This window comes from Manihot esculenta, chromosome 9 (assembly GCF_001659605.2).
Source record: "Manihot esculenta cultivar AM560-2 chromosome 9, M.esculenta_v8, whole genome shotgun sequence".
NCBI classification, from domain to species: domain Eukaryota; kingdom Viridiplantae; phylum Streptophyta; class Magnoliopsida; order Malpighiales; family Euphorbiaceae; genus Manihot; species Manihot esculenta.
In genome coordinates this window covers 35,746,654-35,760,394 of record NC_035169.2, presented here as the reverse complement: position 1 = coordinate 35,760,394, position 13,741 = coordinate 35,746,654, and the positions used below count along the sequence as shown (strand labels likewise).

Below are 13,741 nucleotides of genomic sequence, written 5' to 3'. Positions count from 1 at the left end.
TGATTTTCACCAAATACACATTTCATGAACATAAACAGAAAATTTGTTCTTATCCTCTGATTGCAAGGTTCCCATTGACCAGTTCAAGATTAACTTTTGTACAACTGTAAATCACCAAGTTTCAGAAATCTGAAACTCTTTAAGGAAATAATTTGAGGGGCAAGTCTTGCAAAATGAGTATTACCTATTTCTTGGATACATAAGCGTAGTATTGTGCCATTGGAACCACAAAAGCAATCACCAAAAGTCCTCCAACCACTAGAGCGAATTGTCCCCTCTTCTCTTCTGTCTCTTCCCTGGTTTTGAAATTGGATTCTCTCTTATTGTCCTTGAACTTGGGGCCACCAGGATCTGGAAGCCCATCAATGGCAGCTACTAGCCTCTTTGCACTGCTAACCACAGCTTCATTGTACTTCTCCTCTGTAGCCAATACTGCAATTGCAAAGCACATAGTTACTGCTGTTCATGATTAGACAACAAATTGGACATTTCACCCTTTGTGATTTTTTCAATTGTATCCTTGTCTTTATCGATGACAGTTTAACCAGGAGAAGAGTTGCAGCATGAGAAAACAATGGGAATTTGGCAATGTACCTCATCTCTAAGATAAATGACAACTGAAACTAATGAATTTTTCCAGCTTGCAAAAGGATGTTGACAATGGCTATTCACTAACAAACAACCTCAATAATGTTAAATTTTTTTAAGCTAAACTTCATAAATATAGAAATACCAAAGACAGACACACAGAAAAAGGACAATCACCAAACTGAAATATAACTGTTTGGCATGATTCATTTTGTAAGAAAATAATTCAAATGAATTCCTGTAGAATCATGCAAGAATTAATCTTCTTTTAAAGTTAAAAGGAAAATTTTTCATTTCAAAGAAGATAATTGTTAGAAAAAAAAGATCAATTGAATTGGATATTTGTAAAATTTTTGATTCCAAATGGAGGGTAAGTAAGTGCATAGTTACCAGGAAGGTTCTCTGAGACAGTGGAATCAAGAACAGTCTCTCCAACTGCTTGGACAAATCCAGGGCCTCCTGTTACTGCTCCTTCCTTTTGGCTGGTCACTAGCACAACAATTCCCTTATTATTGCCCTCTTCTACAGTAGGATACCATTTCTCCAGAATTTGATCAGCAAACTCAAAAGCATCAGCTTTGCTCTGAAGTCCAAAAATAATCTCTATTCACTACCAATTACAAAAAACATTCCCAAGGCAATACAATTCACAATTTGGCACAATTAAGTTACAAATCAGGCCATTACTTACAGTAAGCTTTCTAACAGTGATGAAATTGATCTTGACATTCTTCCTAGACTCCAAGTCTGATAATAGCTGCTTTAGATCAGTTTTGGTTACTCGACTAAGCACACCAGCATCATCAACAACATAAGAATCCTTTGGTGGACCTTCATTAATAACATCAAATTCTGATGCTAGTGCATTGCCAGTGTACAAGATTGGGCTAAAGTTGAGTGCCAAAGAAAGAGCTAGAGCTGCCAGGCCTTGTTGGGCATGAGAAACCCAGCTTGTGGGTATTGGCAAAAATGGTTTAAGAGATTGTGGAGTCTGGTTCTTGAGGCTGCAAGTGATGGGTTTAGTGAGAGAAAGTGAGTGAGGTCTTGGTTGAAGTGGTAGGGGGAAATGGGTTTTGGGTGAGGAAGGTTTTGGGTTGAAGAGAGGGGAAAGGGAGTGAGAAGAAAGTAGTGTTTCCATTGGAGAGTTAACAACAGATCAGTAATAGTGGCCAAAGGAGAGATATTATGGTATGGTTTATTCAACAATTTCTGGTTACTGTTGGGTTCTAAAATTTGGGTGGTTTGGATTTTGTTTTGCCTTTGGATTGGCTGGCTATATTTTAAAGAGGATAACATCTCTCAGCCATGGAAAACGTGAGGACAATTTGGTCTATTCATAAATCAGGACTGCAAAACTTGAGTATGTTTATTTTTTACTTTAAAATATGAAATGTAAAAATGCATGCATTTATTACTGACAAAAATAATTTATTACTTATAAAATTAAATAAAACATATATATATCTGTCATATTTTCAAAAAAATAATTACGATATATATTTTAAAAATTATTTTACTTTTAAAAACATTTTTGAAAATGTATTGTTTATTTATTTATAATAATATGTTGTATTTTTATTGTGGTAAATAAATATTTTAAATACCTTTTAATTTTATTATATTATAATATTAGTTATAAAAAGTCAATAATTTTCTGTTTCAAAAATAATTTGAAAAAAGAATAAAAGTATAAACCAACTTAATTTGAATTGAATTTTAAAAAATTAAAATATTAACTTTTAATTTTTTAATAAAAAAACTAAAACATATTGATAACGGTCGGATTTTCTCTATATGAGAATGAGATAAAAACTGAAAGAAGAATGAAGATTCAAGACTCGTTAGGTCTATTCAAAAAGAACCAATCCTATGACAAGCGTTTCAGCTCAATAAGGAGCGTCAAACTGAAAATACCTTACACGCAGATTCACTTAAAAAAAAATTTAACTCAGTACCGTGACAAAAAAAAAAGAGCAGAAAAAATCACCTCACAGTTTTGGTGATATTAACAAGTGATAATGTAATATAAAAGAACATTGCTAGCGAACAGAAAAAAAAAAAAAATCTTTTATATCTAAGTTTACACAACCATATAAAAAAAATTAAATGGGAGATTTTCTACATCTAAATTTACAAGACTAGAGTAAACTCTTTTTTGTTAGCTATTTATTTTTTTTTAAAAAAAAAATATTTGAAGTTTTCGTAAACAAACAGGCACTAAATTTCTAGGGTACCTTTCTTTTTTCTCTGATCATTAGAAAAAATATATATTCCTTCAGAAGCCCAAAAATACCCTTCCATTAGCCAGCAAATCCAAGGTATAAAAAAAGCAGTGACCCTGCCCCACATTATCTCCCTCCATTTTTTAACGACCATGAAATTCAAGCTCTTCTCTCATGGCAATTCTTCTCTCCCTCACTTCGCAGCCCCAAAAACCTCCCCAAAACCACAGCCCCACAATCTCCAACTCCCCAAAACCCACCTATCTTACTTCTGCCTTCCTCAACACTGCCTCCAAGAGACAGTTTCTCTTCAAAACTACTTCCCTTGGTGTAATTGCACTAACTACTCAAATCCCACTTGCACTGTCCTTAGATGAATCTTCTTCCCCTTCAAAGCCGGCTCTTTCAGGGATTGCCAACACCAAATCTTGGTTCCAGTTCTATGGCGATGGGTTTGCCATCCGTGTACCTCCTCAATTTGAGGACATCATGGAGCCAGAGGTATAGAATCCTCAACATGGAATGTGTTTTTTCTCAAATATAGTGTTGCAAGTCTAGTTTTGAAATTTTGGGTCTTAATAAAATCAATTTTGAAATGTGGGTGTGTGTTTCGGCTGCGTAGATAATGATTTGAAATTATGCATGATAATTGATGACTTATATGGTGATTGTAGCATCCATTTCATCGATCCACTATTGCAAAAATTGAAACCCTTATTATCTTACATTTCTTATAATTAGTGTTTTGAAGGGAAATTTAGCTATCTAGTACCATGATCTTTTGGTAAGGGTCTTGAGCTGGACTTTTTTAGAGGGCCAATACGTGTTTTGCCTTTTCTTCCTTTTTAATATCTTGCAATAAAATTTTCCAGTTCAGGACTCCTACTGTAAAATTTTCATTGATAAGAATAGTTTTTGTTTCAAGCTATTCGTTTTGTTTTCTTTCCAGATGCGTGAATGATTCATATAGGTCTTGATGAATTTTCAAGTCATTGATGACAGTAAGCTTTAAAAATTGCGATTTTAAAAGCAAGTTCATTATTTCATTCAGTATCTTGGTTTGTATGAATACTAAGTTCAAATATTTTCATTGCCTTTGTTGACAAATGCCGATAATTTTCATTGTTTTCAGGATTTCAATGCGGGGTTGTCTTTATATGGGGATAAGGCAAAGCCAAAGCCTTTTGCAGCGCGTTTTGCATCTCCAGATGGGTATATTATTGGAAATCAAGTTGCATATGCTTTTACTTATTTATTTAACTTTTCACAGTTTTGAAATGTTAACTTTGTTATGTCTGTTAGGTTGCAATTATTTCTGAGAAAATAGGTTTCTTGCAAAGTTTGATTACTTCCTTTGTTCTTGGTGAAACTAATACGTAAGCTTTGGTTTTGATTTTTCCTTGGCTTATTGCTCATGCAGATCTGAAGTTCTGAGTGTGGTCATTCGCCCCTCCAATCAACTCAAGATCACTTTCTTGGAGGTATCAAAAAAAATTATGCTATTTGCTTTTCTGGTATATAAACCTTGAGAAGATATTTGACTGTAATGAACTTCTGTATTATGCTGTTGGCTTGTGGCTACATTGCTACTGCAAGCCTCGCACAACGCATCTTGTCTTTTGTGATGCATTGGTAAGAAATAGGAACTTTTGGGGTTTGTTCCAAGAATAACCATTTATTTTGGAATAAGAGGATGTGATTTTTTGTTTTAACTCTTCCCATATCCCCAGTAATTCAATCCAATCCAATCCCTAGTTAAATTACCAATGTCCATTACTTAAACGAGAATATTAATATCTCTTATTAATCATTATATTTTCATGGTGAAATGCCACAGATTTCCCTTGTGTTAACCTAGTTATGGGCTTAGTGTTTGATAGGGTTCCATGAGAAATTCAATTGTCTGACTTTAAAGTGCACAACCTTAAACCACAAACATATATTGCATTTTTCTTAACTTGCCAAGTAATTTATTCTATTTTACTGTCTGTTTTTTAGGCTAACAGAAGACTAATTAACACTCCATATTGATCCTAATTTGGAAGATGGTTCAATTTGAGATCATACAGCATAACTTCATCAAGAACTTACGTACTTTTACTAACTTGAACAGGCTAAGGATATTACAGATTTAGGTTCACTGAAGGAAGCGGCAAAAATCTTTGTTCCAGGTCTGTTTATGGTTTATTCGGTTATTCTGGTAGTATTGATTCTTTGAAAGTGAAAATCATATGTACAGATCTTCCTATACACGCACGCACATACGCAAGTATATTTCCACTGTTCCTGCTTTTTCCTATGTTTCAAATTTTATTTGGAAAAACAAGTGTGAAGTTTCTCTTGATTTTCTTTATGCTCTCTGTAGTTTTCAATTGTTGTTATGCTACAATGGTAGGTGGAGCAACTTTATACTCTGCTCGAACAATAAAAATAAAGGAAGAGGAAGGTTTCAGGTGAGTTTATTAATGACTTGTGGACAATGGGGCTGTTATAGAAAATTTGTAAACAATAGATGTGTTACTGTTAGAGATAAAACAAAGATAACAAGGAGACAAATATTTTCCTGTTTCTGTGAAGTAATAATAGTACCAGGAATAGGAAGTAGTAGTTACAGTATTATCAAGCATACTGTGTAATTTCCTGCATTTATCAGTAATAAAAGGAGAGAATTTCTTTTAATTGGATGGTGAAAACACCTTAGATTCTGCAGAAGACTTGTGTGATTCAACATGGTCCCTAAAGAGATGAAAGAACAATCTATGCAAAGAAAATTATGGATCTTTTGTACAATGCTTATTCTGTTCTGTCATTTGATTTTATTTCAGGACTTATTACTTCTATGAATTTGGTAGAGAAGAACAACATGTGGCATTAGTAGCAGCAGTTAACAGCGGAAAGGTAGACATACACACCTTTAACTGTTAGAGCATTGTTTACTTGCTGCATATCTTTTACAAACAAGCCATGAAATGTGAAAACAATGATTGGCTAAACGTTAAGCCCACTGGTTGCTTTGTTCTTTAGATCTTCTCTTGAATAAACCTTGCTAAACATTCCTCAGAACCCTAATTTCTTACTTAGCTCTCTCATTCACAGGTTTTTGTTGTTATCATTACGATTTGTATCTATTATTTATCATCAAGCAATATAATGCAGGCAATTATTGCTGGAGCAACTGCACCACAGTTTAAATGGGACAACGATGGTGTGAAGCTTCGCTCTGCTGCTATTTCATTGACAGTTCTTTAGTCTGCTGCCAGTTGATAATTTTTAGGGTTGGTAAGTTACATGTTTTAATATCACACTAATCACTATATATTTAGCTTTCTTAACTTCACTTGGCCATGACCTTGTGAAAAATCTCAGAAAAATGAGTAAACACCAAATAATGAATGAACAAGTTGCTTTATATACAGATCGGCTAAGGAGGAAACGCTCTCCCGCCTGACGAGCAAACTCAACAAACTAACTCTTAACAAACATTTAAACCAAAAACGGTGCATTCCATTATCAGTTTGATAGATGCTTCTGCATACATGTGATACACCGTTTCACTAAAGCTCAGGACGCACCGTGAAACTTAACAGACCTGCCTCTTGAGGTCAAGCTTCAAATTAAATCTTTTAGAAGTAGATATGAATAGATGAAACTTAGCAGAAGTTTCTGACCTTGCCTTTGAATAAAAGTTCTTTCGGAGAAATATACAGAAACCAACTAATTTCCTTCCAATCTAACATGCTGCTGCTTCTTTTTCTCTTTTCCTGGTGGGTTTGCAGAGTATTAGTTCCTGAAATTCTTTATTTAATGCAGAACAAGCTGAATATTAGATTGGAGAGGCATCCTGTTCCTAACAATCACAGAGACTTGCATTTCAGATTCTCCTTCATTTTCCTGTATGGGAATGGTGGGTGGTGAGTCATTTTGGAAACTATAGAAAGGAAATTTTGAATTGAGAACTTTTTGTTGGCTTTACTATTGTATCATACGATAATAACATTTTTTTAAAGTGTAATATCTTCTGTTCCTTCAACATCTTTCATATCATTTAGTACATCTTTCATGGAGTTTGTTGTTTCTTTCAAAACAGAGGAACCAGTAGCAAGAATGGGTGGAAAAGAAACAATTTTGAATAGCTAGAGCTTGACATCTTTGTTAAATAGTGAACTTTTTTTTATTAAAAACAAAAACCCACTACTTCTAATTATTCTTTTTATTGATTAGTTACAGTTTGAGAGCAGCGAGGCAACTGTTCTTAACATCCTTATACTCTGTGTTGAGGCTCTTTGCACAGGCAATCCGTGGAAGAAAAAGAAAAAGAAAAAAAAACAATATTTATATAAAACTGAATAAAAATCGACTCATTCAATAAAGAGTTGAGAGATTTTTATAATTATTTCTTTTAGTCATGTAAATAAATATTGGATAATATGGCAATGCCTTGCAAAGATTATCTTCAAATCGATATCAGGTTTTGGCTTAGGTGAGACTTTTAGTTGAATGGCAAAATCGCCTATTTATTCATAATTTTAAAATCATATAAATTACTTTTGTCATGGGAAATACAATTAAGATTTTTTTATTTTATTAACATTTTAATTTCTATAATTTTATAAATAACAATAATATAATTTATGTAATTTAAATATATACAATAAACTAATTTATGATGTAGTAAAATTGTAAAAAAAAAAAAAAACCATTTTTTTAGAAAATAACTTATATATGAAAGATATTTTTTTAATAAACTCATTATAAAAAATTTTATTTTTTAAATTATATTATTAAGAAAAGTGTTAATAACATTACGTTTAGAATGTTAATTATTAAATAGTGTTAATAAAATTACCGATATCTAAAATTTCTTCTTTTATTTGATTATCAAAATACTTTTATTGATTAATTTTTTCCTACTATTTCAAACATTCAAAAAATAAAAAAATAAAAAAAATATTTTTCCGAAATAAATAAATTCAACCGTTTGCACCATTCCGAACAAAAGAAATTATTGCATTTACACAATATATAATTAATTAGGTTTAGGTATACCTAATTAATAAAAAATTAGAATTTTATATTAATATATAAAATTATATTTTAAATATATATTTTTTTAATTTTGTCACTACTAAGGGATTAAAAAATATTTTTTTAAAAATTGAGTTGAGTACAGAAAACACAGAATAGTAAGACCGTAAAGTCTGATAGCTCATTCTAACTACCGGTCTTCCCTTCCCTCCATTTCACTGTTTAAGTTGAAACCAAGAGACTGACAATTCACCCGAAGAACAGATCAGTGTCAGCTCCAGCTTAATCCCTAGCCCTTCATCTACATTCCTCCAGAGTGCATATGCACTTTTGTGAATGAAAAATCCACCCAGACGCTTCCCAAAATGGCCTCTCATGAAACAATACCACTTCAAAGTTCATCATCCTTTCTTTCTACCAGCACTATTATCGCCCTCTGTGTCTTCTTTGCTCTCCTTTGTGCCTGTATCGTCATAGGTCACCTCCTTGAAGAGAACCGCTGGGCCAACGAGTCTATCACTGCCCTTCTTTTGGTATGTGCATTTCTTCCTGTTGATTTGGTTTTTTTGATGGGTTCTATACTTTTTGGTTGTTTCATTGATCATATATATGTTTCTACAGGGGTTGTGTGCTGGTGCCATCGTTTTGGTTATTGAAAAATGGCAGGATTCGCGGTTATTAGTGTTCAGTGAGGATTTGTTCTTCCTTTATTTGCTTCCTCCAATCATTTTCAATGCTGGGTATGATCTCTTTATATCTCAATTTGAAGTTTGACTGGTTGCTTCTGAGTTGTTTGAGGTTGGTAGTTTAGTTCTGGAATTTGAGATTTTCTTTTGTTGCTGTGCTATCTTTTTTCTTTTCCTTGATTTTCAGTTTGCTCGTACAATTTTTTTTTTCTTGATTTTGAGTTTGCTCATGTATAAAAGTTGAATAGTGAAAATATTTGCATGTGGAAAGATATAAAGATCTCAATTTTGCCTTGAATTTGAATTCTTGGTTTCGACAATTGTGAGAGCCACTTTGGTTTCAAATGTTTGCTATAATGTTCCTGGGAAAATTTTGGAAGTTGATTTTACTGAGTACAGTTCTGCTGCTTTTCTTTCTCTGTGCTTTATTTTACTTTTCCTTGATTACTGTTTCTTATTTTCAAAACTTGGTTCCAGATTCCAGGTCAAGAAAAAGCAGTTCTTCAAGAATTTCACTACAATATTGTTGTTTGGAATACTGGGGACAGTAATTTCATTTTGCCTAATATCACTGGGTTAGATCCCTTTCTACTATTGTTTTTTTTCTAATTTCTACAACTTTGATCCATCATTTTCAAACTTTAAATCGATAAGCATCTGATTGATGCATCTGTGTGGTCTTTTTTTTTTTAATATTGTATCCCGTAAAACAGACAGCCTAACTCTCTGATAATCTTATAGGTGCCTTTCTGCTTTTTAAGAAAATCGGCCTTACTTCTCTTACTTTGCAACAATTCCTAGGTGATTCAATAACTATTGATGATTTTTTTCCCCATTTTATTCGCCTTAACTAATTCTAAGGCATTAATTTTAGTTTTCTATATGTGCAGCCATTGGTGCCATACTGTCAGCAACTGACTCAGTTTGCACGTTACAGGTACATTTAATAAAGTTCAATCTTAGTACAGCAATGGGTTTATGTGGATAATTAAGTAAAGATAGTAATGGTTGATCTCTTGCTGGTGGTTCAGGTTCTGAGTCAAGAAGAGACACCCTTTCTGTACAGCATAGTGTTTGGGGAGGGAGTAGTGAATGATGCTACCTCTATTGTGCTTTACAATGCAGTCCAATCACTGAATTTCAACAACATTGATGCCAAAGTCACCTTAAACTTGCTTGGGAACTTTCTTTATCTCTTCTTCACCAGTACTGCTCTTGGTATAGTTGTGAGTCATGCAGTCTTCTACTTTTATTGACTTGTTTTCACCAAAATGCATTATGAAGCATTTCTGACAAATATGTTAATATTAGAAAGAAATCCCTCCATGCTACTTAAAACTAAAGTTCCATTGCTTTTCTTCAGAATTACAGAACAGTAACGCATTGGCTTGTGTGTTGTTTGATAGATTTGAGAGAGACTGTTTGTGGGTTGTGTCTGACTTCCCCTATTTCAATGTTTCAGGTGGGTCTGTTAAGTGCTTTTGTCATAAAAACACTTTACTTTGGAAGGTAAGGAGGATTGCTCTTCACTTTTTGCTTTGAGCATTTAATGTTGAACGTGGTCCCTTTTTATTTTCTCATTTTCTGTTTTCCAGAGCATTTTTCACTGAGATGTCTCCATCTAAGGTAAAGTCAATATTCACACTGTCAAAATGAAGTTCAGATAAAATGAGTTGGACCCTTGTGGGGAAAGATTTGGGTTGCCAATACATCTTCATCAATGAGCTTCATATAATGTAAAATTAATGGCGCAAGGATAAACTGAGTTTCAGATCCAATTACTTGAATCAATGACAGATTCTTTACTGTCACTAGGCCTTTGCAATTTTGGCTTGTAATGCCTGTCAATTAGCAGAAAACATGGTTCTAAACTGAGCCAAACTCTGACGTGTTGAGCTAGTTTCATAAAAAAATTGGTCTGCTGCAATTGAGGAGGCATTATATTTACTCAAACCTTGAACTATATAAAACTTCAACTTTGGAGAGCTCCATATTCTAACTTTTAGTTGTATTCATGTTGGTCTTTGTATTTTGTGTCCTGACATTTTGTCTTCTCATAAACAGGCATTCCACTGATCGTGAAGTTGCACTTATGATGCTTCTGGCTTATTTATCGTACCTGCTGGCTGAGGTACCAAACAATAGAATATCAAATCCTGGCTAGAAAATTTTTTAACAAAAATAAGTTCCGGAACATGGTATAACCCATCAATAAATGATGCCTAATACAACTCAGTAGTCTAGATCTAAAGTCTCTTCAATCATATCACCTACTGCAGCTTTTAAATTTTGTGTTGAGTTTGATCTTTTCATTGGAAGGGGTACATATATGACTATCATGATCTGTAGAGTGATTTTAGCAAATGCATTTGACTTTAAGCTTTAGAAATATGGTATCTATGCATTTAATTCAACTCTATTTCCATCATTGGGTGAAATGTGAATTTCTTCCCTCTTGCAGCTTTTAAATCTCAGCGGGATTTTGACAGTTTTCTTCTGTGGCATTGTTATGTCACACTACACGTGGCACAATGTTACTGAAAGCTCTAGGATAACAACCAAGTGAGAACCCTCTTTCCCTAATCTTCTTATTTTTCTTCTGCTTCTTCTCTTTTGTCATGTTTGTTTTCCACTGTGTTCATAGAGGTTTCTCCATTCTTTATCTGTGCAAAGAACACTGTATTCCATCAGTTAACGAACTTATTCTAATTCTAATACAGATGGATTATACATAGAGAGAGATTTTTATTTTTGATTTTCTTTTAAGTTTCCTCTAGACATGGTGAATGATTTTAGTTAATCCCATGCTGGCTGATAATTTCCGGCATACATTTGTGCAAACTTATTCTAGTTCCTGACTACAGATTTAGATGGAAACCCTTTTATTTTTTGATATATTTGCTTTTCTTTTAAATTTCCTCCAGAAATGGTAATGATTTTAGTTAACCTGATGCTGGCTGATAATTTCAGGCATGCATTTGCAACAATGTCATTTATTGCAGAAACTTTTATCTTTGTGTACGTCGGTATGGATGCCTTCGACATTGAAAATTGGAAAGAGAGTCATGCAAGGTAACCTTCTACCAGTTAAATATACAGACGTGCTCTTCCTAATAATACTGAACCTTAGTATTGGCCATGGTATATTAACTGAAGGGTGATGAATGTTGCTATATATACAGACAATTAGTTCATAATCCATGATAATGTATGCCTCTAGAGATTTTACATTAGAACATCACTTGGCATACCTACCTTGTTTTGCATTCAAAATTCAGTGCAGGAACTTTGGTGACCATCAGCGCAACATTCTTTGCACTGGTGTTAATCGGAAGGGCAGCATTTGTGTTCCCTTTAGCAAATATTATAAATTGTTTCCAAAAGAGACAGGGTAACAAAATTGAGTTTAAGCAACAGGTAATAATCACATGGAATCCAAAAAATAGCTACCCTCATATGGTTCTACTAGAAAATGTCGCTAACTGTTTGAAATTTTAGTTTATCATGTGGTGGGCAGGACTAATGAGAGGTGCAGTTACTATTGCTTTGTCTTATAACCAGGTATGCCACGATAATTGAATTTCTACTTCAAGGTGTTTGATTCTCAGATTGACATATGCTTGTTCATTATCTAATTACAGTTTTCAAACACCCAGCAAATCACTTCCTCTGATTCTGCACTAATGATCACCTGTACAATTACCGTTGTTCTCTTCAGTACAATTGTAAGTTCTGTTTATCTGAGAGCCCTTAGATTGTTCTATCTTTAAATCCTTGTCTTTGTTCTGCACTAACCAGTAGTTCTGGGAGCTCTGCACTTCCTCAGTGGCACATATGACCAATTTAAATGGTTTTAGTGGAAAACTCAATATTTTAGTCAAATCTTCAAAGAATCGAAATCAAAAGAATTCCGTTTGAATTGCATCCACCTTGATTATTAGCACAAACATTGTCCTAACATACACATGACATTTCTCTTATGGGAACAGGTCTGCGGCTCAGTGACAAAACCTCTTATTGGGGCAGTGCTCTTAAGGAATAGAAAACCAATGGTTTCAGATGCAACTGATATTCCAAGTCTGGAAGACCTAAGGCAACTATTCATTGAAGATGGTGACCCAAGCGAGCAGCGAAACAATCAAATGACCCAAAAAGCAAGTAGCCTAAGGTTGTTGATAACTCACCCCACAATAACTGTTCATTACTTGTGGAGAAAATTTGACGACAGATTCATGAGGCCAGTGTTTGGCGGACGGGGATTTGTCCCATTTGTACCTGGTTCGCCAACAGGAACAGCTGATGAGACATCTGCAGCTGTCTGAAGGTCAATCGCATACTTGATAATTTTTTTCATTCATTAATTTTTTGTGCTACTTATAGACAACTTGTTTATATTGAAAAACCTAGCAAGGAATAAATCTTGCAATAGCATTGACGGTAATTAACTAAAGAGCAACATCCCTCCAATGAATATCTACAAATCAAATGAGCAGAGTCGAGGGAAATAGTCAACAATTAGTCCAAGCTAATACTTGGACTATTATTCTTTGATGATTAAAAGAAATAGCAGCTGACCTGAAGCTGATAATGAATTTGGTTCGTGAGTCGTAGCCAATCCTTGCAAACAGTATGCACATGGGTTTTGTCGACAGAATCAAGTCTTGGAAATACAAGCCTCAATACGTCATCAGGAAGAATTGAGCAAGCTTGATGATAACGCTTGCTTTCACCTTCTTCACCGCTTTCCTTGCCCTCTTGGATGTCACGTTGGTTCGTTTTGTAACGAAACACTCTACATAATCATAACTAGGACAGTATAATAGTTGTTAATCCAAGCCCAAAGAGGATTATAATTAGGAAAAATAATTATAAAAAGGGATAAGTTACATTTTCTTTTTTTTTTTCTAAAATAAATTGCAATTCTACCATATTATAAAGACTATCAATTACAATGTGAACTTTTCTTTTTACTCCAGTGTTGATAAAATTGTTATTTCACCAATATAGATGCTACCTAACCAGGTCACATTAGCCCTAACTAACCTCTAAACTAACTTCCTAAACTCAATTCTCTAAAATAATCCATAAATCACTTTTATAATATATTGACTATTAGAAGTAATTTAGGGATTGTTTTAAGGAACATACGTTCAGAGAAGTGGATTGGAGCAAATGTGACTTTCATGTTATCTCTATTTGTGATGTTCCTTTTTGTGTACC

The 13,741-nt window shown here is 33.8% G+C and overlaps 3 protein-coding genes across 9 annotated transcripts; 2 read left to right on the top strand and 1 right to left on the bottom strand.

The window, feature by feature from the left end:
* Positions 1-25: 25 nt before the first annotated feature.
* LOC110623565 (UPF0603 protein At1g54780, chloroplastic) lies at positions 26-1,812 on the bottom strand. Of its 2 annotated transcripts, none has more exons than XM_021768555.2 (3): positions 1,280-1,810; positions 979-1,171; positions 26-432 (listed from the first exon to the last, which is right to left on the bottom strand). In XM_021768555.2, exons 1-3 carry the CDS (start codon positions 1,724-1,726, stop codon positions 185-187), a joined length of 888 nt encoding a protein of 295 aa, XP_021624247.1. In that variant the 5' UTR covers positions 1,727-1,810; the 3' UTR covers positions 26-184. The 2 variants fall into 2 exon arrangements, with proteins under 2 accessions (XP_021624247.1, XP_021624248.1); XM_021768556.2 differs by having other exon boundaries at positions 413-671; positions 1,280-1,812.
* Positions 1,813-2,935: 1,123 nt separating this feature from the next.
* Positions 2,936-6,854, top strand: LOC110621966. 4 transcript variants are annotated; one of them, XM_021766281.2, is made up of 8 exons: positions 2,936-3,311; positions 3,943-4,022; positions 4,231-4,291; positions 4,924-4,981; positions 5,206-5,263; positions 5,636-5,708; positions 5,967-6,089; positions 6,621-6,854. In XM_021766281.2, exons 1-7 carry the CDS (start codon positions 2,985-2,987, stop codon positions 6,057-6,059), a joined length of 750 nt encoding a protein of 249 aa, XP_021621973.1. In that variant the 5' UTR covers positions 2,936-2,984; the 3' UTR covers positions 6,060-6,089; positions 6,621-6,854. The 4 variants fall into 4 exon arrangements, with proteins under 4 accessions (XP_021621973.1, XP_021621974.1, XP_021621970.1 ...); XM_021766282.2 differs by having other exon boundaries at positions 6,587-6,854; XM_021766278.2 differs by having other exon boundaries at positions 5,176-5,263.
* A 1,048-nt stretch (positions 6,855-7,902) lies between these two features.
* On the top strand, positions 7,903-12,971 carry LOC110622751 (sodium/hydrogen exchanger 1). Of its 3 annotated transcripts, none has more exons than XM_021767370.2 (14): positions 7,903-8,368; positions 8,457-8,575; positions 8,999-9,096; positions 9,263-9,322; positions 9,412-9,458; positions 9,553-9,747; positions 9,984-10,030; positions 10,586-10,652; positions 10,983-11,083; positions 11,492-11,593; positions 11,800-11,938; positions 12,020-12,082; positions 12,178-12,246; positions 12,511-12,971. In XM_021767370.2, exons 1-14 carry the CDS (start codon positions 8,201-8,203, stop codon positions 12,841-12,843), a joined length of 1,608 nt encoding a protein of 535 aa, XP_021623062.1. In that variant the 5' UTR covers positions 7,903-8,200; the 3' UTR covers positions 12,844-12,971. The 3 variants fall into 3 exon arrangements, with proteins under 3 accessions (XP_021623062.1, XP_021623061.1, XP_021623063.1); XM_021767369.2 differs by having other exon boundaries at positions 7,910-8,368; positions 12,163-12,246; XM_021767371.2 differs by lacking the exon at positions 7,903-8,368 and having other exon boundaries at positions 8,457-8,633; positions 12,163-12,246.
* Positions 12,972-13,741: the final 770 nt, after the last annotated feature.

Bases quoted from the DNA above. Each gene is read 5' to 3' on its own strand.
- LOC110623565 (XM_021768555.2), bottom strand. From the start codon at position 1,726: ATGGAAACACTACTTTCTTCTCACTCCCTTTCCCCTCTCTTCAACCCA. The intron at 1,172-1,279 runs GTAAGTAATGGC...TTTGGACTTCAG, and splicing joins TCACTGTTAGAAAGCTTACT to AGCAAAGCTGATGCTTTTGA. The intron at 433-978 runs GTAACTATGCAC...TTGCAATTGCAG, and splicing joins TGTCTCAGAGAACCTTCCTG to TATTGGCTACAGAGGAGAAG.
- LOC110621966 (XM_021766278.2), top strand. From the start codon at position 2,985: ATGGCAATTCTTCTCTCCCTCACTTCGCAGCCCCAAAAACCTCCCCAA. The intron at 3,312-3,942 runs GTATAGAATCCT...CATTGTTTTCAG, and splicing joins AGGACATCATGGAGCCAGAG to GATTTCAATGCGGGGTTGTC. The intron at 4,023-4,230 runs GTATATTATTGG...TTGCTCATGCAG, and splicing joins CGTTTTGCATCTCCAGATGG to ATCTGAAGTTCTGAGTGTGG.
- LOC110622751 (XM_021767369.2), top strand. From the start codon at position 8,201: ATGGCCTCTCATGAAACAATACCACTTCAAAGTTCATCATCCTTTCTT. The intron at 10,031-10,585 runs GTAAGGAGGATT...TCTCATAAACAG, and splicing joins AAAACACTTTACTTTGGAAG to GCATTCCACTGATCGTGAAG. The intron at 11,084-11,491 runs GTGAGAACCCTC...TGATAATTTCAG, and splicing joins AGCTCTAGGATAACAACCAA to GCATGCATTTGCAACAATGT.